This window comes from Choloepus didactylus, chromosome 2 (genome assembly GCF_015220235.1).
Source record: "Choloepus didactylus isolate mChoDid1 chromosome 2, mChoDid1.pri, whole genome shotgun sequence".
NCBI lineage: Eukaryota > Metazoa > Chordata > Mammalia > Pilosa > Megalonychidae > Choloepus > Choloepus didactylus.
The window spans coordinates 21,792,419-21,817,545 of record NC_051308.1 but is presented as its reverse complement, the minus strand read 5'-3'; the positions used below and the strand labels follow the sequence as shown (position 1 = coordinate 21,817,545).

The 25,127-nt window shown below is 40.0% G+C and overlaps 1 protein-coding gene across 5 annotated transcripts in view; it reads right to left on the bottom strand.

Moving 5' to 3' along the window:
- RYR2 (ryanodine receptor 2) overlaps positions 1 to 23,606 on the bottom strand; it is a 769,122-nt gene extending 745,516 nt beyond the window's left edge. For all 5 annotated transcript variants that reach the window (XM_037821856.1, XM_037821863.1, XM_037821872.1 and 2 more), the window contains exon 1: positions 23,421 to 23,606. In XM_037821856.1, the coding sequence (XP_037677784.1) occupies positions 23,421 to 23,468 (48 nt within the window). In that variant the 5' untranslated portion in view covers positions 23,469 to 23,606. The remainder of the gene's footprint in view (positions 1 to 23,420) is intronic.
- Between the last annotated feature and the right edge of the window lie 1,521 nt (positions 23,607 to 25,127).

Genomic DNA, 25,127 nt, shown 5'->3' with positions numbered 1-25,127 from the left:
CCTGGGAATTTATCCCAAAGAAATAAGAACTTATTTCCACATAAATATCTGTACGAGATTATTCACAGTAGCTTTAATTGTAATAGCCAAAAACTGGAAACAACCAGAACATCCCATAATATGTGAATGGTTAAACAAACCATGGTACGGCCATAACATGTGTGGTGCTTTGAAACTGTACATACCCCAGAAAAACATGTTCTTAAACTTAATCCATTCCTGTGGATGTGAACCCATTGTAAATAGAACCTTTTGATGAGGCTACTTCATCTGAGGTGTGACCCAATCAGAACTGGTCTTAATCCTTTTACTAGAGTCCTCTATAAGCAGAATGAATTGATTGGTAAGAAAGCGAAAGCCATGGGAAGTAAGAAGCTGCAATCCATGAAACCTGGAAGACAAGGGAGAGACCAGCAGACACCACCTTGTCATGTGACAGAGGAGTCGAGGATCATCAGCAGCCAGCCCCAGAATCCCAGTCTTCAGGGAGAAGGTATAGCCATGATGATGCCTCAATTTGACTTTCTCTTAGCCTCAAAACTGTAAGCTAATAAATTCCCATTGCTTAAGCCAACCCATTTCATGGCATTTGCTTGGGCAGCCGAGGAAACTAAAACAGCATGGAATATTACTCAACAAAAAAAGAGAACTACTGATACGCACAATGACTTGGAGGGATCTCAAGGGCATTATGCTGAGTAATAAATGCCAGTCTCAAAAGGTGACATACTGTATGATTCCATTTATATGTATAGCATTTTCAAAGTGACAAAAGTATAGAGATGGGGAACAGATTAGTGCTTAGGGGTGGTGGGACTGAGGAGAATGGGTGTGACCACACAGGGGGAGCGGCAAGAGATTGTTGTGGTGATTAAAGAATTCTGGGTGGTAATTACATGAATCTACACATGTGTATAGAGGAAAACTATACACAGGCTTCACACCAATGTTAATTGATATTGTACTATAGTTATATAAAATGTAACCAATGGGAAAAGTAGGTGAAGGGTACATGGGATTCTCTGTGCTATCCTTACAACAATATGTAACTTTATAATTATTTCAACCTAAAAACTTCTTTAAAAATAAGTTTTGAACCACAATTGCATGGAACTTTGAATAGGAAGTGAGATACGGTAGGTTAGTATAGGCTGGAGTGAAATAGTGACACATCCCAGAGTAATTTGGGCAGATAATAAAAAATATATTTACAGCCTCCCCCTCCCCAGCCCCAAGGATCTGGGGAAGGTGCGGATGTGTTGGACATCCTCACCTGGACTGGTGTTGATATTGTCACAAACATTGGGACTGGCGGTTTGATGTGCTGAGCCCTCGATCATGGGACTTGCCCTTATGAAGCTCATTACCACAAAGTTCAGTCTAAACTTGCATGTAATGGTGCCTAAGAGTCTCCCCCTGAGTACCTCTTTGTTGCTCAGATGTGGCCCTCTCTCTCTCTAACTGAGCCATCTCGACAGGTGAACTCGCTGCCCTCCCCACTACATGGGACCTGACTCTCAGGGGTGTAAATCTCCCTGGCAATGCAGAATATGACTCCTGGGGATGAATGTGGACCCGGCATCGTGGGACTGAGAGTATCTTCTTGACCAAAAGGGGGATGCAAAATGAGATGAAATAGTTTCAGTGGCTGAGAGATTTCAAATGGAGTCGAGAGGTCACTCTGGTGGACATTCTTATGCACTATATAGATACCACCTCTTAGGTTTTAATGTATTGGAATAGCTAGAAGTAAGTACCTGAAACTACCAAACTCCAACCCAGCAGTCTGGACTCCTGAAGACAATTATATAATAATGTAGATTACAAGGGGTGACAGTGTGATTGTGAAGACCTTGTGGATCACACCCCCTTTATCTAGTGTATGGATGAGTCGAGGAATGGGGATAAAAACTAAAGGACAAATGGGGTGGGATGGGGGGATGATTTGGGTGTTCTTTTTTCACTTTTATTTTTTATTCTTGTTCTGGTTCTTTCTGATGTAAGGAAAATGTTCAGAGATAGATTGTGGTGATGAACGCATAACTATGTTATCATACTGTGGACAGTGGATTGTATACCATGGATGATTGTATGGTGTGTGAATGTATTTCAATAAAACTGAATTTAATTAAAAATAAATAAATAAATAAGTTTTGAAAAACTAGCATTTTATTTGCTACCAAAAGTTGGTTTCTGGTAGAAAACTTCAGTTTCTGGTTATAATGGAGAAGCTGGTATCAAACTAATCTTTCCACCGAATACAACTATTAAATCTGGATTAAATACAAAATGATTTGAAAGCCCTGGAAAGCAACCAAGTCACAGGACACAATTTCCCTAAGCAAAAGTATAGACATTTGGGCAATCATGCTGAATTGAGATTTCAGGATCCAAAGGAGTAGGAGTCCTGGTAAATCCCCAGGCTTTCAGATGAGATCCTGGAAGAGCTCTGCCTACAAGTAAGGGCAAACTGGTACAAATAAACCTCAGTTAGATTAAAGGGATATGCTGTTTTCTATTTGCCTGCCAGAATAAAATTAAATTCTTTGAAGAAGATGTCATACAGTACTTACACAATTTTGCTTACATAATGCCCAGCTTTCAATAAAAAAATACTGCAGAGGCCAGAAAACTGGGCCAAATGTCTGAAACCAAGCAAAAGAAAAAGACAATAGAAACAAATCTACATATGACACGCATATTGGAATTATATATTACAAACTTTAAAAAGACCTGTAAGTAGTATCTTTGAAAACAGATACAAGAGGAAAAATATCACAAGAAAATTTGGACCTAAGAAAAAGAATCAAATGCAAAACTATTACTGAAAAATAAAAGAACTAAAATTTCTGAGAATTCGATAGGTTTGCCAGCAGAATGGACAGAGAAAAAAAAAGAGGATCTAGAAGAAAGGTCAATAGAAATTACCCAGATTGAAGTACAAAGAAGAAAAAAAGAGGGAAAATACAGAAGAAAAAGTGAGACAAAAGAGGTGTGGTAAAGAGGAGCTAAATACATATAATTGGAGCCCCAAAAAGAGGGAAGAGAGAGAATGGGGAAGAAGCAATGTTTGAAGAAATACTGATGAAGAGTTTTTCAAAATGGATACAAGATATCCAGCCTCAGATTCAAACTATTCTACAAACCCCAAACAAAATAAAAGAATGAAATTAGCACTTTTGAAAGAAAAACAATAAGACTAAGAACTACCTTTCAAACAGAAACAATGAAAGTCAGAAATGCTGAAACAAACACCAACAAAACAATGGCCAACTCTATACTACGAAAAGGAGAAATACAGATGTTTTCAGACAACAGAAACTGAGGGAATTTATTGTCAGTAGACCCCACTGTAAAGGAAATCCTAATTCTTCAGATAGAAGAAGGTGATGCCATATGTAACACGGTCCTGCAGGAAGGAATGAAAGCACTAGGAAAGGGTGATTTATGGGCAAATCTAAATGAATATTGTCTGCTAAACATAATAATGTTTAAAAACACATGTAGAATTAAAATACATGACCAAGACAGTACAAAAAATAAGAGGGAATACATGGAGTTAAAAGCTTTTACGTAACATCTTTGGGCTGTCCAGAAAAATATAAAAGTACTAATTTAAGGTAGATACTAATAAGGACACATGTTATAATCTCTAGTGTGAGCACTAAGAGAATAACAAAACAATGTATAACTAAAAAGCTAAAAGAAGTTTTTCAATAAATTGTTCTATTGAATTAATCTAAAAAAGGTAAAAAAAAAAAAGTAAAAAGATTAATCTAAAAGGCAAAAACAGATTTAAACCCAAATATTCCTCAGCTGCATAATCACAGGATTAAATCACCAACGCCAATCAGAGATCAGCTGCTAAAAATAATAAAAACAAAACAAAATCTCTTAGTAAACCACAGCAAAAATCATACTTACAATGAAATTCCCTGAAATTAAAGGAAAAGACCAAAGATATCAGTTATCACCCCTTGTAGCCAACATTTACTGAGGTCCTGGCCAGTGAAATAAGACAAGAACAAGAAATGAAAACTGGAAAACAAAAAATAAAATGGTCACCATGCACAGATGACATGATTACTTGCAAGGAAATCCAAAAGAACCTATAAATAAACTATTAGAATTAATTAGTGAACTTAACAAGGTTGCTCAAATTCAAGGTCAATATATTTGTATATTCTAGAAAACAATTTTTAAATGATACCATTCACATTAGCATCAGTAAACATTAAGTATCTAAGAATAAATATGACCCTCAAAAAATGTGCAAAACTTCTTCACAGAAAACTGTCATTACTGAGAGAAATTTTTAAATACCTAAATATAAACAGAAAGATATACCATGTTCATAGATTGGGAGACTTAATAATGTAAAGATGTCAGTTCTTCTCAAATTGACCTACAGATTCAATTCTCTCCCTCTAATGACTCCAGAAGTTTATTTTGTGGCAATTTACAAGCTAATTGCAAATTTTCAACTAGAATGGAAGGAGCTAAGAAGAGTGAAAACAATTCTGAAGAACACAACAAAGTTAGAAGTCCAACACCAACATATAATGAGCAATATAAAGCTAGAGCAACTTAAAAGTTTTAACATTGGAGCAAGAAAAAACAAATAGACCAATGGAACAGAAACAGATCCCTGTATTTACAGTTACCAGATTTACTACAAAGGTTCCATTTCAATGCAGTGGGGAAAAATTGGTCTTTTTAGTAACTGGTGCTAGATCAACTGGACACCAATATAGAAAAAAGACAACTGATCTCAACCTCAGACTATATGCCAAAAAATAAATTCTAGATGGATCACAGCCTAAATGTCAAAATTTACTAAAGTTTCTAGAAGATAACATGGGAGAATATCTTCAAAGCCTTTGGGTAGACAAAGATTCCTGAAACAGGACACAAAAGAGCATAAATCATAAAGGGGAAAAATGATAAACTAGACTTCATTAAAATCAAAAATTTGTGCAAAAACAACAAAAAACACCATCCAGAGAATGAAAAAGCAACAGACTTGGAGAAGATATTTACAATATCCATATCTGACTAAAGACAGGCAGAATATATAAAAACTTTAAACAAATTAAAAAGAAAGAAATAACATTATTTTTAAAAGAGGCTAAATGTTGAATGGATACTTTAGAAAAGAGAATATCTAATTGGCCATTAAAAGTATGAAAAGATTTCCAACATCATGAGTCATTAGTGAAATGCAGATTAAAATCACAGTGAAATATCTTTACACATCCACAATAGCAACTAAATTAAAAAAAAAAAAAACTAACATTTATTCAGTATTGCTGGTAGGAGTTTAATTGGTACAACCACTCTGGGAACTGTTTAGAAAACTGAATGTAAGTATATATGTATACCTCAATCAGCTATTCCATTCATGGGTATATATCCAGCAGAAATGTGCATATACCTACAACAATTAATATTTGAGAATATTAATAGCAGCATTATTTATAACAGTGAAACTGTAAGCTGCCCAGTATCCATCAATGAATAAATTGTGGTACAGTTGACAATAATGAACCTCCATTACATGCGACAACATGGATGCATCTCACAAAACATTAAGCAAAAACTAGACACAAACGAGTACATATTGTATTATTTAATTTATATAAAGTACAAAAACAGGCAAAACATATCTATTGTGCTAGAAGTCAGAATAGCGGTTACTCTGAAGAGGCAGGTAATTATGGGAGAGGGTTTGAAGGAGGTTCTTAAAACATTCTATGTGTTGATCAGAGTGGAAGTTATGCAGGTATATTCATGCTGCAAAAATTAAGCTATAAACTTAAGATGTATGCACTTCACTACGTGTATGACATATTTTACACATTGATTCTGAAACGTTTTTTTAAATTACTTAAGAAACATTTAGCAGTCAGGGAAAATACAGTCTGTAAGTCAAATTAGTTTTAGTAGCAGTTTTTTGTGACAAGCACTATGTCTTATCTCTCTCATTATATCCATGAATTCAGGTAAAATGCTTTGCATATAATAGGAATTTAGAAATACTAAGATCATCATCATAATATTATCTATAATGTATACAGAAAGAGATACATCTATGAAAGCTTTCAGCCAGCATTTGATTGTCTTCATTAATTTTCCCTTGGATAAAATGGAAAAGTGTGGACTGGGTGACTGGAGATAAACGTACAGCTGATTTGATACTGGGCCAGAAGGAAATCTTACATGTTTGTCCACAGAATTCTAGCCTTAGCCTTCTGTTGAGGAGGCTTATCAATGACTACTTGGAGAATATTTTTAAATGTACATACCCTGAAGAAGGAAACCTCAGGAATTAGCCTACGGCACTCCATAAATACCTGCTGCACAGAGGTAGTGAATGCGTCTTTGCTGAATGAAGGAATATGTATACATAGGGGACCAAAGTCCCATCCAGTACATTTGTGCTATCATTGTGTAGTGAAAACACTGGCCTAATAAATGGTCAATCCAATATTTATAGCATTCATAATGAAAAGGAGCAGCCACAAAGCTGATTGTGTAGATAAATAAAAATGAATGCCTGAGAACTTAACTTGAGTACTTCATTACTCAAATAAAAACAGAGCCTTAGCCTCCTATAATTTACAGTATTTTTCCTCCTTTCCACCTCATTCACATGAAAAACTGTTTTACTCTCATTATTTTAGTTTATGGCATAGAGGAATTCTATCAAACCGCTCTGGCAATAATTTCCCCCCGCCCATAAAAATATGCTGAATTTATCTAACCTTAAAGATAGATTCCATTTATCCACAATATGTGGCCTCTTCTTGGAAGTCGTGCTGCTAAATTATGCAGAATGCCTGACTCCTGGTGGTATAAACATCAAGCAAAAGTGGGTGCAATTACTCATTTTCTCTCTTAGGCAAAGACTTGCAAGTTCCTTCTCCTTGATTTATTTACCAGATTCTGTCCTGGCCAGATTTTAGTTTGCTCCATTATTCTGATAAGAGAACAATGGCATTATCATTAGCAAGCAGATTTTAAGGTCCGTTTCTGTATCCTGGATCATCTGGCATATCTAAAAACAGAGCCCCTTCAAACAAAACTCTGGGCTTTAGCTTCCCCATCTGTAAAGAGGGACTTCCTACCCTGTCACTGCAGAAACTAGTGTAATTTATGGAATATCCTGTTTCTCATTCTGTCAATCACATGAAATTGTCATAAATGTCTAGTAGAAAATGTCCTTGGCAGGGCTGAGGCTAGGAAAATTTACTAGCAGTAGCTATGGCAGTTTCTCATCACACTATAATAATTAAAAAAAAAAAAAAATGGGTAGCTATCGCCTCACCTTCTAAATTGTTCCTGAGTATTACCATCGTCTTCATCTCCCCTTCTCCCAGTCAGGATCCATAAACATTGTAACCAGGTGAGAAGACAACAATCACAGGGGTTACCAGGATGAAGCCCCTCAGTCATTTGGTTCAAGCTCTCTCTTCCCCCTATTTGATTTCCAAATCCTCCTTTACAACATTTGCACAAGAGTTATTTCATTTTCTAAGAAAGGAGTGAGAATTGGATACATGTGGCTTACTGAGTTTGGGTTTGAGCTTGTTCCAAATTTTAATTTTGGCATGGGGAAAGGCAGACTCTTTGACTTTCAAATTGCAAAAGCCTGTGCCTGCCCAGCAAAGGGCTGGAAGACTGTGTGTGCCGGACAAGACCAAGGATGGATGACCGGGTCTCAACATGTCACCAAGCACATCGTTAGCTGAAGAAAGCTGTTAAAAAGTAAAACTTTGATTGCCAATTTGCATACACATACATACACACATCATAAATACATTAAGGTAACATAAGATGCATTGTGAGTATCTAATTTGACAGGGGCAGAAGGTTACATACTTTTTTCTTAATCTTGTATTTGATGCATGATAAATTTGGTTCTACTTTGAATCTTAGAACATAGCCTAACGTGGACACAATAATTGTAATAGTCCCTAGATTGTAAGCTCTTACAGCAGTTAACTCTATCCCTGAATTGTAAGTCCTGTCTCTAAACTTTAAGATGCTGATCCCCTAGCGTATGTTGTCACAAACATTGGGACTGGCGGTTTGATGTGCTGAGCCCTCAAGCATGGGACTTGCCCTTATGAAGCTCATTACCACAAAGAAAAGTCTAAAGTTGTATGTAATGGTGCCTAAGAGTCTCCCCCTGAGTACCTCTTTGTTGCTCAGATGTGGCCCTCTCTCTCTCTAACTGAGCCATCTCGACAGGTGAACTCGCTGCCCTCCCCCCTACGTGGGACCCAACTCCCAGGGGTGTAAATCTCCCTGGCAACGCAGAGTACGACTCCCGGCGATGAATGTGGACCCAGCATCGTGGGACTGAGAGTATCTTCTTGACCAAAAGGGGGATGCAAAATGAGACGAAATAGTTTCAGTGGCTGAGAGATTCCAAATGGAGTCGAGAGGTCACTCTGGTGGACATTCTTATGCACTATATAGATAACACCTCTTAGGCTTTAATGTATTGGAATAGCTAGAAGTAAATACCTGAAACTACCAAACTCCAACCCAGCAGTCTGGACTCCTGAAGACAATTATATAATAATGTAGATTACAAGGGGTGACAGTGTGATTGTGAAGACCTTGTGGATCACACCCCCTTTATCTAGTGTATGGATGAGTGGAGGAATGGGGATAAAAACTAAAGGACAAATGGGGTGGGATGGGGGGATGATTTGGGTGTTTTTTTCACTTTTATTTTTTATTCTTGTTCTGGTTCTTTCTGATGTAAGGAAAATGTTCAGAGATAGACTGTGGTGATGAACGCATAACTATGTTATCATACTGTGGACAGTGAATTGTGTATCATGGATGATTGTATGGTGTGTGAATGTATTTCAATAAAACTGAATTTAATAAAAAAAAATTTGGTTCTACTAATTTTGAGCAGATCCTATAATACATAATAATCTGAAAGCAAGTTCCTTTTAAGAAAGGGTTGTAAGCACTGATTCAGGGCATTAAACAAATTAAGGTGTTAAGTACGGACATTCGTTGAAAGCATTTCTTTTTAAATCACTGGTGCTAAACATGAAATAAACTGTGGAATTCGCACACTTAAATGCAATACACATTTACTTTCTAAACTTTTTTTAATGCTTTACAAGTTACAAAATTGTATATGCAATACAGTGCCAATTACATTAAAATGTGGGGATAACAACTCAGAAAATACAAATTGCTTAATATTCTGAAAAATTACTGAAATTTCTATAGCCAGCCAAGTTATTCATTGTAGTAGGGATGCTAAGGGCAATTCCTACTGGAAGAATCGTTTTGTTCCTAAGATATTTCAACATTTTCCTGATCTAAGCTGTTAGACAATTGTTTCAATATATTCCTAGGCTGTCCACTTGCTTGAAAAAAAAATGCAAACACCTATATAGGCCCTACAGTCTTTTTGAGTCAGCATCTACGGAAAAAAAAAAAAATCACATTAGCGATATGAACTTCTCCCACTCATCCTAATGAGATAGGGATTATTTAATCACCAACACCATACAGAGCCAAACAAAACCCGCCCAGCTTAGAAACAATGAAGGTTTCTGGAGCTCTAATTTTATAATTTTAATTGCTTACCGAAAGGTCCCCAGCAGAAAATGAAATTACATAATGCTAAACCAAAGTCAAATGAAAATATGTGTGTGTTCTCAAATTAGGTAAAGCAAAAAGTAATTAAATATTTGCAAAATGAGAGAATGCATCAGCTTATTTGTATACCCAGTTATGGTGGCAGGCAGGGGGTGGGGTGGGGGGGTGGGGTTTCTTACTGTCCTGTACCTAGGACTTTGCTCCATCATTTATTCCTCCCTACCCCATAACCTTAGGCTATGTCTCTCCCATGAGAAAATAAAAGAAAAAAATAGTACCCTTTCTTTCAATCTTGCTTCCCCCTGAAGCCACTGCTTTCCCATTCTTCTTCATCAACATACATGGTAGAAAGTTATGTGTTGTTTGTCTCCACTTACTGCCATCCTCTTACTTCTTAATCTTCTGCAGTCTGGCTTCTGTTTTCATCCTCCTGTTAAAAACCTCTCTAATGAATTTCTGATGGTCACATCAAAGAACTTTTCAGCCACCTTCCTCTCAGACTTTGCTCAGAAATTGCTGTAACATCTGCAATTCTGTAGTCCTCTACATGCTCCTTTCCCAAAATCATCTCATCCACTGTCATGGCTTTGCTCTCATGCCAAGGAGGTCTAAATCTCACTCTTTAGGTCCATCCTCTTTCCAAAACTACTAAATCCACATTTCCAACTTTGCACCTGAAAATCAGTATGACCAAAGCAAATCCCACTTTCTTCCCCTAAAACCTACTCTTCCAATTGATTTCCAAATTAATGGGACCAGCTTTTTTCAAGTCTCCCAAATCATTTTTGTCCTTTTCCTCTATTTCTCATCAATTACCAATCTCATAAACGCTTCCTCCACAGTAACTCAAACCTCTTCTTTCCTTTTCGTTCCCACTACTAGCCACATTTAGGCCTGCACTATCTTGCCCCAACTCCTAAAAGACCTCTTAGTTCCAGTCTCTCTGATCTCTCTCTGTATCAATTTATCTTACAAATTCCTGCCACATTAATCTTCCTAAAGAACAGTTCTGACCCATGTCCCTCCGTTAAGAAAGAAAGAAGGAATGAAAGGAAAACTCCAAAGGCTTCCCCTTTCTTACCTTATCAATTAAGCACAAATCCCAGACTCTGGTCTCAAGGCTCCCCAGTCCTTCCAGGATTATCATAACCCACACTCTAAAATAGTCTCTTTCCCAAACATGTCCCCATATGTTTCTGCCCTGCTCCAGTCAGGGTCCTGCCAAGGAAAGGGGTGGCACTCTCAAAGGGCTTGACTGAAAAGTTTAACAAAGCGTGGCCAGGTGATGGGTCCAACAAGAGATGGTGGGACACCTAGCGAGTAGCAGCAGTAGGAAGGGCATCATCACCGCCCCTACATCTGAAGCAGCAAGGGATGGAAACAGTGTACCCAGTGGGAGCCTTCTGGGCACAGAGCAGGGCAGAGACGAGTGGGAAACACATACAGGGACGAGGCAAACAGATAGCCAACACAATACCTCTACTCACATTCCCCTTTTCTTCTGGAGTTCTGTCTTCCCATTCTCCAAATCCACCCCTTCATTCATTTTTGAGAAGAATATTAGTAACGTCAAAGATAATTTTTTAACAAACTAAAACATGATTCATACAAATATAAAATAAATATGTGTCAAAGATTGCATTTCCTTCATTAACTAATGAAGGAACAGGTATAACATTACAATGGGTTCAAAGGAGAATTCAAAGAACATACAAATATATAAGCCCATCCAGAATGCTCAAATGAATTTGCTTCATAAATGCAAAACTGATCAATATCCACAACTTCATTCTACCAGACACAATTTCCATTTTCCATGGTCAAGAATCAAACTTCAAGAATCATTGCTATCCATTTTCTACAACTTTTGGAGTTGTAAAATAGCTGAAAGATAAATGAAAGTGAGAACATGGATGGGCAAGTGAGGCAAACAGGATACACACAATTCTTTTTTTTTTTTTTTTAATTGTCCAATTCACATTCTTTCACAATTTTTCCAGATGGAAGGAAAGAAGAAAAGAGGGAAGGAGGGAGGAAGAGAGGAAAGAAAGGAAAGGGGCTTTGGCATCAGAAAGACCCTGGGTTTGCCAGCAACATCACTTACTCAATTAATTACCTTTGGGCAAGTCATTTCACGTCTTCAACTTCGTTTCCTCATATGTAGTAAAAGCAATGACCCACTGTATGGACTAAATGAATTGCTCTGGGAACTAAATGAATTGTGGCTACTGTGTCTGAGTTGACAAAATGGTAGCCAAAAGACTTGAGCATCTTTCATTTTCCTTCACTATGAAATTGTGGGGTTATACTGTGATCCTTGGAGTTCCCTTTTAAGTCAGAAAATTCTGTGATTATAAACGCTGTCTCCTCCATGACATGTCCATAGTTGAATAATCAAACTAATCACATATGGACACCTCCCTCCTTGATAATCTCCCAAATCTGCCTCTTTATCATGTACTTGCCGCTCATTGTCCTCTCTGTAGTAGAACACTTGTTTTCTTCTTATTCCCCATCCCACCCACCAGCATAATATAATAAACTCCTTGTGGGTGGGGATGAGCCTAGATATACTTGAATTCCAGCACCAAACATGGGCACCCAATAAGTATTTCAGAATGAACCAAAAGAGAAGGGGCATGGGTAGACGAAGAGATGAAACCACAATTCTCTCATCAGTCACCAGTTTTCCTGTCCTCTTTTTTGTAAGGACTTAAATTTGACTGATTTTGCACATTTCCTTTCTTTTTAACAATACCAGGACCTTTACACTCAATGATACCCCATCTGCAGGGAATGATGGTCCCCCTTACTGTCATAAAGAGGATACTTTAAGAGGAATCAGATGCATTAAGCTTCTTTGACAGCCATCAATCAGAAACACTACATCCTCAGCTTTTCATTTTTTCTGTGCATCAAGAAGAAATTGTCTCCTGACATTTTACTGAGCCTACAAGCCAGAATTTATAAGCTGACCACCACTCTCAACCATGGACATTGTCTTTTTAGACAAACCATGCCAGACATGTCCAGGACCAAAGGGGACTGGGGAATATTCTAAAAGATAGTAAGGAAAGAGGGTAAAAGGGCATCAAGGATTGAATCATTTGTGTGTGTGTTTCTGCTAAATTTTTCAAGTTCCCCAATCATCCTTCAGTATGTATTCTTCCTTTCAGGGAATACATAGAAATGTATCCTACCTTTTAGGTTTATAACTCTTACATGCCCCTGCAAGACATTTCCTAAAATGTTTAAGCCTTAAAAAAATGGGGGTACTTCGAAATGTTTCACCCCCAAATTTCAGGTGTTCCAAAAATAAAATTAGTCAAAATTTTTCAGAAATTCTACAAAAGGAATCTGGAAGCACTTACAGATATCATGTGGGCAGTTTATTCAAGCTTTAATCCTGCCTAACATATTCTACATTCTGGATACCATCTTTCATTTTAATTTCACATTTAATATAAAATCTAATATGTTTCACACCCATTTACTCTATCTTGTGCAGGTAGAGTCCTGAAGCCACCACTCCTCGCCTCTTCACTTCGTCCCCTCTTAATTTACACAGAGCACAGCCCTCACAGGCCCATGAGTTTACTGTTCCCACACTGATGCACGAGATTCCACTGTTTTGATAGCTCAACTCTACTCTACAGGAAGTAGGTCTTCTAACTCGGTGGAATCTTCTAGGCACCTGGCATAGTGCAGTGAACAAGGTAGATACTCAATTCGTGTATCCTGGATTAAGATAACCTAAGAAACACGTCATACAATTGTTCTACTCTAAGTTATCTAAAATATTGTTTCAGAGAATTAGTTCAATTCAATTCCACTAACATTTAATGAGGGCTATCACATGGTAGACATCCTTGAGGCACTGGTAGTTTAAGAAATTCACACTCGGTGTTAAGTCTGTTCCCCCAGATAGAAGCTTGGTGTCACATTTCCCTCCTGTGTTAAAACGCATTAATTTCCAGCAGAAAAGGGCACGGTCTAGTCTTAAGAGAGTGGATTCTAGAGCCAGCCTCAATCTGAAATCCTGGCTCCACCACATGCATCTACTTGACATTGGATGAGCCATTTAACTCTTTGTACCCTACCTCTCAGAGAGATTTTCTAAGGATTTCATGAGAAAATACATGTAAAATGTGTAGCACAAACACACTAGACAGTATATATAAATGAACCTACAATAAATGAAATAATAGTTATACAGTAGGTAACTATATAAAACAGCTCTGACCTCCTGACCAAGCACCAATCACACCAGAGTCGGTTACATCTCAGGACTGAGAGTTATTTCAGACAACAGGAACTTCTGTCAGCCTCGGGGAGCTATTCAGATGTGCCCCAAGAATGCCACACACAAGCTGGAAAGTAAACATAGGTATCATTTTCCCTAAATACTGAAAGGGTTCAGGCTTGTTTCCAGCCCTGCCACTATAAAAATGGCACCTCTCACAGCCAACTCACTCATTGGAGGAAGCAGCAGAAGCCATCCTTTCACTCTATCCGTGAACTATTCAACAGAATTTCACTTCAGAGTCAAAATTTGGTAAAAAGAAATATGGAGTACCTTCTTTCATTTTTTTATGCGATCAAATTTCCTTAAGAAACTTTCTCTGAATGTGAAATAAATATAAACACCAAAGAAATATAAAAGAAGTCATTGTTCCTTTTATTTTGATAATAAACCAGAAACCTGTGCAAATTAAGAGAGCACACCTTTTAATTGCTATAAACTCACTGTGATACTTACTTTAACATCCCAATTTACAAAAAAAAATAAGGATTTGACATTTCCTGTAATTTTTTTTGTCCTCTGAAAATATATCCTTTATTTTATACCTTTAATTATATATTAAATATGAGTGAAATCATGGGTTGACATGAACATTCTGAATCACAGATTCCAAACTCAGAGGGAAATAAAACAAAATTTTTCAATAAAAATGGAACAAGTGTGCAAAAAAAAATTTTTAATCACAAAAATTTTAAAGAGAAAAAAAAGTGCTTGACATGGAAGAAAAAGTAAATTGGCCACATAGAGTTGTTTTTCCAGGGCAGTGATGGGATGTGTAAACCTGTAACTTGGGTTATAGTTTCCCCTGCACAATTAGAGCTACCACTGCAAGAAGTCTATGTCCCTGTAAGCAAGTAGGTGACCACAGTACCTACCACAAAACTCCTGCTTCAACCTTTCTCAGACCTAGAACAGCCCCCCTTGTCCTCTGAACTTCTGTGCCATTTTCTGCTATCCCACTCACTTTGCCCCCGGTCTTGGCTCCCCAGCTAGATTTAAGGTTTTCTTTGGGAGAGAAGAGACATCAGTTGACAGATGGTGGGTGCCTGGGGAAAGGCATCAGGCAATGGAGATCTCATGTGGGCACATGTGTGGATGACTCCAGCCCTCTCTCATCCTTACCCTGGAAGGAAAGCTGTGCTTGGGTAATGAGCACAAAGCAATTACGTACCCATCCTTTGAACACTCCAAGCTAGAAACAGGTAGAGCTCAGGTTTCCATTTCTTCACAGAAATTATATCATAAAAATTTTATTGGGCCACAAGAACCAGGAAATACACCTTCCCTCGGAGCTTTGAGGCTGACTAACTTTTTTTTTTTTTATTAAATTCAGTTTTATTGACATACATTCACACACCATACAATCATCCATGATATACAATCCACTGTCCACAGTATGATAACATAGTTATGCGTTCATCACCACAATCTCTCTCTGAACATTTTCCTTACATCAGAAAGAACCAGAACAAGAATAAAAAATAAAAGTGAAAAAAGAACACCCAAATCATCCCCCCATCCCACCCCATTTGTCCTTTAGTTTTTATCCCCATTTTTCTACTCATCCATGCACTAGATAAAGGGGGTGTGATCCACAAGGTCTTCACAATCACACTGCCACCCCTTGTAATCTACATTATTATATAACTGTCTTCAGGAGTCCAGACTGCTGGGTTGGAGTTTGGTAGTTTCAGGTATTTACTTCTAGCTATTCCAATACATTAAAGCCTAAGAGGTGTTATCTATATAGTGCATAAGAATGTCCACCAGAGTGACCTCTCGACTCCATTTGGAATCTCTCAGCCACTGAACTATTTCGTCTCATTTTGCATCCCCCTTTTGGTCAAGAAGATACTCTCAGTCCCACGATGCCGGGTCCACATTCATCCCCAGGAGTCATACTCTGCATTGCCAGGGAGATTTATACCCCTGGGAGTCGGGTTCCACGTAGGGGGGAGGGCAGCGAGTTCACCTGCCGAGGTGGCTCAGTTAGAGAGAGAGAGGGCCACATCTGAGCAACAAAGAGGCACTCAGGGGGAGACTCTAAGGCACCATTACATGCAAGTTTAGACTGTCCTTTGTGGTAATGAGCTTCATAGGGGCAAGTCCCATGCTCGAGGGCTCAGCACATCAAACCGCCAGTCCCGATGTTTGTGACAACATCAACACCAGCCCAGGTGAGGATGTCCAACACATCCGCACCTTCCCCCAGATCCTTGGGGCTGGGGAGGGGGAGGCTGTAAATATATTTTTTATTATCTGCCCAAATTACTCTGGGATGTGGAGGCTGACTAACTTTTGAGGAAACCCCAGGAACAGGGTCATTCTTCACCCAGCCCAGGAGATGATAACGAGAATCACTTCACATCTAAGGCAAGTAGACAGAATTAATAACCAAGATCACTGGGAATTTAGTCTCTGACCCTAGGATCTCCCATGACAAAACTTTCCAGGGACCCCAGGATCATTCAAAATATATCATTCCAGTTCAAGGGCAAGTTTTTCTTATGCTCACCCTTCTAAATAGTTTGAGTCTGGATGACTCCAGGACTTTTTAATTTACATGACAACTTGCAACAACCTCAGAGATAACTAACTCTGTATTTTACCTATCCTGAAAGAATTTTTATACTATAGTTCTCCCCTCCTCCCTCTCCAGCCTGATGCTCTACAACCAAATAATGGCAAAGCCCCATCCTAGTGCTCTTCCCATAATTAAGATGTAAGTGAGACAAAAAAGTCTTCAGTGGATGCTCCCACAGTGCCCTTGGAAATATATTCACCATCGAGGAGCTATTTCTCATTTAAAATGCAAATTCTAATCAGAATTCAGTATTTCTATTGGGCAGCCCCAATCACTCAGTCTCACTTAATCCTTAACTTACTTTCTTTTACACCTTAGTTCACTCTTAACTATAACAAACATCCCTCTCTCCAATTTCCCTGACAAATCTGAGGCCAGGTGTACTCTCCTCCAGCTCAGAAGCCCCTGTAGCACTCCCATCCAAGCAACCACTGCCTCACCTCTAGAAGGAATCCACTTCCACTCTCATTTGCTCCTCTCCCACCCACCACTCTCTTTGCCTACTTTCCTCATAACACAATCCTTCTTTCTGCATTTGAACACATTCAAGTGATCTTCACATTTAAGGGTGGGGCGTGGGGGCTTCTTTTGTCCCAATCTTCTACTTGCCGTAAAACTTCTCAAACCTGTTCTTGCAGTTAACACTATGCTGAACATCATGAGGAAACTAATTTCCCCATCATAATCCCAACTGTCCCACAGAGCATTAAGGAAAATGATCACAAATAAGTGGTAAAATGCATGGAACTGGAAAGGTCAAGAGTTGGTCCAGAGAGGTAATATCAGAATTGGCTGCAATGATCCCAGAAAGCTCCATGCAGGGTGGAAAACTTATGTAAGGTTTTAGATGACACACTGGCAATGCCAGGTTATAAAAGGTCATGAGCCAAGTAGAAAGTTAGAATTGATATGACAGGAATCTGGAATTGAGGTGCAATGGGATGAAAATAGCAGTTTTAAGAGGATTAAAATGACAGGGGTATCAAGGTGGGCTGCTGATTTGTGGGGGGAGGAGGAAAGATGAAGGCTGGAACAAGTAATGAGGTATAAATGAGTAAGAAATGGAGCATGAAAGAAAGCTATATCTGAGCCAGATTGCAAAGGACGACATGTCAGGAGATGACATCATAAAAGGAGAAAAAAAAAAAGTAACTAAACTAATGCACTGAGTGCCTACTATGAGCCAGACACTACTAGGTTTTTCACATAAGTTCTACCATTTGATCTTCAAAAAGCTCTCTGAAATGTGTATTATCTTTATGTTACAAGGGAGATTTTTAAAAAAAATTGTCCCAAGTCCATAAAGCTTAGCTACTGGTGGCTCCAGGTTCAAAGCCAGGTTTTCTGGGGGTTAGAATCACTGGTGCATCTAAGCCAGAAGCCCAGAATAGCAGTACCACCGGCCAAAATGGGGTGGATATCCCAAATATAAGAGGCAGAAGGGAAGTTTAAACAGGTTCCTCCAGTAGAGAACTGGAAATGAGGGCCAAGAGCTGTCAGATCTGCAGGTGGGTTTAGGGATCATCCCCCACATGGACAGAGTGGCTCTGGGAAAATTTATTTCACTTCTCTGCCTATCAGAGATAGATGAGATCATCTTAAGGCTTTTCAAACTCTAAAACTATTATTTGAAGGGTCCTAGATATTGTGGCACAGATAAAGTTATGAAGGTGGAAAAGACAGAACAGGAAACAGGACAGAATCTTTTGGGATAACCAGAGATTTGGAGTAGAAAGAAAAGAACTCCAGAAAAGCATGATCAGAAATGTATAAAAATAATAAAAATAACCCAAAATATGCCAAACAGAGTAGTTTCCAAAAGGCAAGTATGGCTAATAGAGTTTGAGAAGAGATCTAAAAAAATAGGGATGGAGAGGACATGTGGATGTGGTAAAGAAGAGGTTACTGATAACATCCAATATACCAACATAGCAGTTTTAACAAGGAAGAGAAGCTAGATAATTACCAGGGGATATAGAGAGAGAGGTGGGTGGAGACCACGTGTGGAAGGAGTTAGTCTCAACCTATGCATAATTACAGCTAAATGAGGCCTCTGGGTCAAAGAAATGTAAAGATGGGAGAAATCAGCATGTCTCAAGACAACACAGAAGGAATAAGTGGAGAGGAAGTAAAGGCGGACTACTTGCCAAATCTTCATCCTGGATCAGGGAAAAGCATTGAGATCTAGGACACAAGAGAGGTTATAGACCACGGAAAGGAGGAAAGAAACCTCTTTTTCAGTGGTTGAAAAAGACAGGAGGCAGATTTGGACAGTGAGAAGTGTGAAGATGAAGATGGGGCTAAAAGGAAGAAGAGGGTAGGTTTAAATCTACTTTAAATTAAAGAGGAACCATGCACTGGTAAACTACTTTTTGGTAGTCCTTCAGAACTCTTCATAAACTTTGGATTACTCTGTGCGTTTCATCTCTCTGAGCTTCAGTTTTCTTTTCTGCAAAACGGTGGGTGAGGGTGTGTGGACTAGGTAACGTTCTCTGAAGTTCTCTTCCTACCCTAATATCCTGGAGTCATGCACATGCTTTTACATTCTAATTGTTCCATGTCAGCCTCTACTTATTCTGAATGTTTCCTTAACACATATTATCATGCCATGTACACAGCAGGGGTTCAACAAATGCTTTTCTGAATAAAATTCCCATAACATCAGTGGTTCAGGAGATAACTGTGCTAAAGGCTATCTAGAGAAGTACAGTCACACTGAAGTTGGAATCCTTTCCCAAGTAATTCAGTTGTGATTTTAAAAAAAAATTTTTTTTAAATAAACAAACACTTATCTAAAGCCAAAGTGCAATTAAGAGTGGATGTCAAACAAATTAGTGTCCTCAGTGTCTTAAACCCTGCCTTGCTACCAGTGTGTACACACCAATTTCTAAGGTTAATAAAAAAAAAAAAAGAACACAACTCTGGGTGGGCTTTCCATCAGGTTCCTGGAGAAAATGTCAGTGCATATCTATCTAAAGTTCCTTGCAGCTGCATTATCAATGGAGCGAAAGGTGCAAATTCTTTCCCACTGCTCACTCAGAGCCTTTTCATTTGTACTCTTTGACATTCCTATAGTTCAGAAAACTTACTTGCTATAAAGTTTTAAACAACTGAAAAAAGGTCCTTTCTCTCCTGGAAAGGACATTAGTTTAAGATCTAAGTTTTAGTCCTAATTCTGCACTGCTGAGCCACCAACCTCACACAATTAATCTTTCTGTGCCTCTACAAACTGTTAAAAAATCCTACCCTACCTATTTCACGAGAGAGTTGTACATTAACATCTATATTATTATTCTTAATTGAATACTTTCTAAGATGCTTCCTATCACTATGAAGCAAGATGTATAAGTACTGAGGAGAAATCTATAGTAAAATAGTTCATTCTGCAAAGGAAGGCCAGAGGAAAGCTATAAGCATTCCCATTTGAATAATTTTTGCAGGTAAGACTAACTTTTAAGTCTCAACCTATGCATAAATACAAAAGTACATGACACACTATACCCCAAGAATAACTCAATGATGCTTACAAAAATGAAAGAAATGCAAAGTAGTTAGAAAAATCAACCCTTGACCAAGGTCATTTTACATCATGATTTTCTTAGTCACAGGAATTCTTTCTACAAAACTCTGGAAAACAAAGAGGACAGTAACTATAAAGATACATGTTCTTAAATACCTAAGTTCAGTTCATTGCAAGGTTGGTAAGTTAATAAAAAATTTTTAATAAAATAAAATAACCCAAACATTCCAAAGCATGGATATGTTTGGAAATGACAATGAACAAATGGACCATGGGCTAAGGGGCTTAAATTATGATAGGATTCTTCTAAGTGTTCCCACACACAGAGTTTACACATACATATTCTCAATCTCTGGCAAAGATAAATGAATCAGAGTGGGCATGTTTCCAGCTGGAAGAGGAGACAAAGATGACGATTTATATATATATATATATATATATATACACACACACACACACACACACACACACACACACCTTTGTAAAAATGTTAGCAAACTCACAAGCAATAGCATAATGGAGAACAAATGGAGAGGGGACAGGAAATGGCCAGTGACAAAAACTCACGCTTATAAATGAAGAATTAATGTACAATACCAGACATAACTCATGGATACAGTCCATTAAAAATTTCACGTCTTCTTCCTTTAACAGTGATCTCTGACCTCTTGTAGATAACAAACCAAAAAAACTTTCTGTGGACAGAAAGATGCCTCACACTAGAGTGCTGAATAAAAATTCAACAGACAATGATCTGCTCAAGATAATAATTAAGGTGCTCTAATTAGAATGCATGAAATGTCTGGTCAACTTCAAAATTACATTCCCTTAATGACTAACTGATTTTCTTTTTCTAAGCAGGATAGTTTCATTCATTACTATCAAGAAATCTTCAATTTATAACTATTTAATCTAGATGTACAGATTGTTACTACTCCCTGGGCTATTGCTTAAAAAAAACAACAACAAAAAAGGAATCTGCATTGACAAGATTACTCAGGACAAAGAAATAAATGCCCCAGAAAAAAAGAGGTGAATTTAATATAAGAACTACAGTCTCTCCCTCACTAACCCCCATTAACATTACTGAACCATCAACATCAGAAGGTGAAGAGAATAAAACAGAAAGGATCAAAGGCAGTTGGTAGAGGGGTTAGTAAAGGACTTGAGAATTTCCATACTAAAACTGTACAATACGGAGGGAAAAGTATGTTCCCTGTCAAATGTTAATGCTACACCAAAAAAAAAAAAAAAAAAACCCTCCTTCAAGTGCTACCTCCTTCAAGGTCATTTATCATCAGCACAACAGCCTACAGATGCTTTACTAAAAGACAAATCCCAGCCTAGGACTGCCAGATCTCTACCCAGGACCCACTTATCAAAGGTGTCCCTCTAGCTGACAGGCAGCTGTCGAGTGGCACAGACTTAACATTACTTTATATGTACAGAATTCCAGCAGCAAGCTCGTTACCTCAGTCCCCATTTAGTATTCTGATAACACCACCTCCATGAGATTGGCTTAACATTTAAGCCTGCAGGAAGCCCTTGAGTGTACAAGGCCTTCCAAAATTTTCTAGCTAATTTTAACCCTATGGAGTATGGTAAAAATTTAATTTAAAACTTATATATTTTGTTCAAATGAATAAAAGAGCTCTTGGTTTTATGCAAAATCTTTTCACATGACTTTAATTATTTTTTGAAAGTTAAGGACAATTTCTACTTTAAAAAATATATATTAGCAGGTTTAAAATATTCCCCGTGAACAAGGCATTGGGCCAATATACCTCAAAGAGCATATGCAATGGTGCATAACAAGCAGCTTTTAGGCCAAATCATTTGTCACCTCCTGATACTATGTACCCTAGCTTTTATCCTTTCCAAAGTACTTCCCCTCTTAATGCACAAAAGGTTGCCAAAAAAATAGAAGAGCAAAAGGGAAAAAAAACAAGAACTTACAATGTTCTTGTACAAATTTACTGTTTTCACTTGTTCAATACCCAAAATCACGGAGACTATTTTCACATCTAAAAGTTACTGTCTGGTGGCCATTTCAAAATTCAACCGTCTCTATATACGATTTTACGGGATTATGGAGGTAACTGTAACTGGGAAGTGATATCTTTCACTGTTGAGGAAAGAAGTATCAGCAGAAGCAGCAGTCTCTCGGTTGACGGGTAGGGACAATCCTGTTAGTGACTATCCTTGGGGGAGGAGAAAAGAAGTGGAGAAGCTACCTCTAAAGGAGGCTGTAAACGCTAACTAGGTTATTCTTAACACGAAGTTCTGGCATTGTCTTTGTCAAAAGCGCTCCAGTCCCAGCTTTTAGGCGAGCAAAGCCTCAGCCTGGGAAGTATCTGCAGTGCTCGAACAAATCAGAAGAACAAATCAGAGAGAGCAGTGCCAAGAGGTACATAAGGAGAAAAATATTGTATTAGTGTGGAGCCAAACCTTTTCCTGCCTGCTACCCAGTGTGGACATTCCAGGCATTTGCCTTACATGCACACTTTGTTGCACTCGGCACTCAATAAACCAACATTTAGAGAACGACACGTTCACGATGCGCCTCACTCCTCCCCCTACCACTACCCCCCCCCGAGCGCGCGCGCGCACATACACACACAGACACACACACACACACACACACACACACACACACACACACGCTTCCCAGCCCTTCCACGCTCTGCAAGCAGTCCCCGCACCACGAAGGGACCAACCCCGAGAACCGCAATGACCGTGGAGGCGACCCCCCTCCCCTTCGCAGCACCTGGACTTAGGGGAAATCTCGGGGCAGCGTGCGGCATCCCCTCCTCCCCCGCCAGCCACCGCGAGCGCTAAGCAGAGAACGCGAACCGATTTCTTCGTTCTGAGACGGCGCGCGAGTCCAGTCCGAAAACCCCAGAAACGGCGCTTGGGCAGAATTCCCGGCAAGCGCCCGCATGCCCGCCAGCCCACCCGGCCACCCAGCTCTGCACCCCTTTCCCCCGCTGTCCGGAAGGTCCAAACCCCGCCGGCGGGTCAGGCCCGGCTCGGTCGCCCCCGCGCGGCTCCAGCAGCTAGGAGGCGCTGGTCGTCGGTGCCCCCGGGGGCCCAGCTTGTGCTCCTCCCGCCCGCCGTGGTCTCGCCGCGCTGTCTCCTGTTTTTACACACACACGCACAGACACGTACGTTTATTTCCCTTCCTTCGCCCCGCCAACTCACACACCTGCACACACTTGGTGAATTCCAGCTCTTCCCGCAACCCGGCGGGCACCTCGTCATCCCCCCCACCCCGTACCGCCCGGGAATCCACTCCCCACTCTCACTCTGACCCGGACCCCGCTAGTTGCGCCTGATGCCCCCGTCCCCTCCGAGAACACGAAATGCGCGGTGCTTACAGTTCGCAGGAACTGGATCTCATCCTCGCCTTCGCCCCCATCGGCCATGGCTCCGCGCCTCCTCGCCGGGGCCGGCTCCCGAGCCCCACGGAGCCGGGCGGCTGCAGCCCCTCGCGCGTCCTGCTCCGGCTCCTGCTCCTGCCGCTGCCCCTGCTGCCGGGAGTTGGGGGGCGGGTGGGAAACCGAGGCTGCTGAGTGCGGAGCGCCAGGCGGTCTCCGCCTGCAGAGCAGTGGAGGAGGTTCGTAAGCTGTCGGGCGGGGGCGAGCAAGGCGGCGGAGCCTCCTTGCACCGCACTGCGAGGGAGGAGGGGGGCCTGCGACCCCGGAGGATACGGACAGGCGGCCCCGGCAGCCCCAGCCTCGCCAGCTGCGTGCGGCTCCCTGCCTGCAGCAAGTTGACAGCTCGGCCCCGGCTCCTCCGAGCGAGTGCACTGAGCTGGCGGAGCCGGGTTAATGCCGCGGTGGGGGTGGGGGGGGGGGGGGGGGAGGAGCTCGCCGGCTCCCCCACTGCTGCAGGTAATCTGCAGCCGGCTCCCTCGGTACCACCAAACCCGAGGCCCAGCGCCGCTTACTGGCTGCTCTGGGTATCCGGGGCCGGCGCGCGTCCTGCTAGCGCACAGCCTGTTACCTGCGCGCAGCTGTGGCCCCTAGGCTCGTTCACTTGCCCCTTCTGACCTTAAACCCAGGACTCAATGCGCCTTTGTCCGGGAGCGGACTACAGCGGTCAACTTCCGTTGTACCTCGGATGGTACGGAAGAATCGTCTTTTCACTTGGGCGCACTGGGTGGGTAATCTCCAAGTAAATGTTTCCCATTTGGTACTGTGTTTTAAACTTGGATTACCTCTTTTCACGCTCAACATGAGAATTTTTCAATATTTAGTTTTGCTGTACCATGCTTTTCATAGATAATATTTGATATTTTAACACCTTTGTAATAACCATACAAAGTGCGTGTTTTGGGCACTCAGAACGTTATTAACAAATTCATTCGACAAACACATTTAGCGCGTTTGTCGGACACTGGTAGATGAGAATTTATCGTCTAGATTAGAAGTGCAAACCTTAATTCAACAAGGAATTGTAGTAAAGTATGGGATAATATCTGTAAATCTGAATCACTTTTGCTAGATCTAAACTCAGTATCATTATTCTCACTATGAAGTCGTTTTCTTCTGCAGAAATCTGAGCTTTCCACCATAGATAGCAGTATTTTAGTTCTTGCAGTCCTCCATGCAATAGCTCACTAAAGTCCCGTTTAACAAACGGCTGTGAGAAAATGCCGAGTCTGAGACAATTTGGACAAGGAAGCATATATCTCTTCCTATTCTGCAGATCTTTCACTTATGATACTTAAAAATAAGTATGTGCACAATAGAGTTGAGGCTCCAAATGTCAATCTTTAAAAGATGCAAAAACTGTGAAATATTTTGCATCAGTTTACCTAAGTTCCACATTATGCAGCTGCATATGTTCCATGCAGCTGGCATTTTATTTTCACCTTTTGTTAACTTTATACTGACTAGGCTAGTTTTGAATATTTCCAGTTGAATGAAAACTATAAGGAATACCTATATAAATAGTCTTCCTCAATGACAGGGACTAGCAATCCTCTGCCCTACCTTATGGAGGTGTCCTAGTCATCCTAAGTACTTGGCATATTCTTTTTATTTATCCAGAACAACTAACCAATTCTTAAGCCATTATTA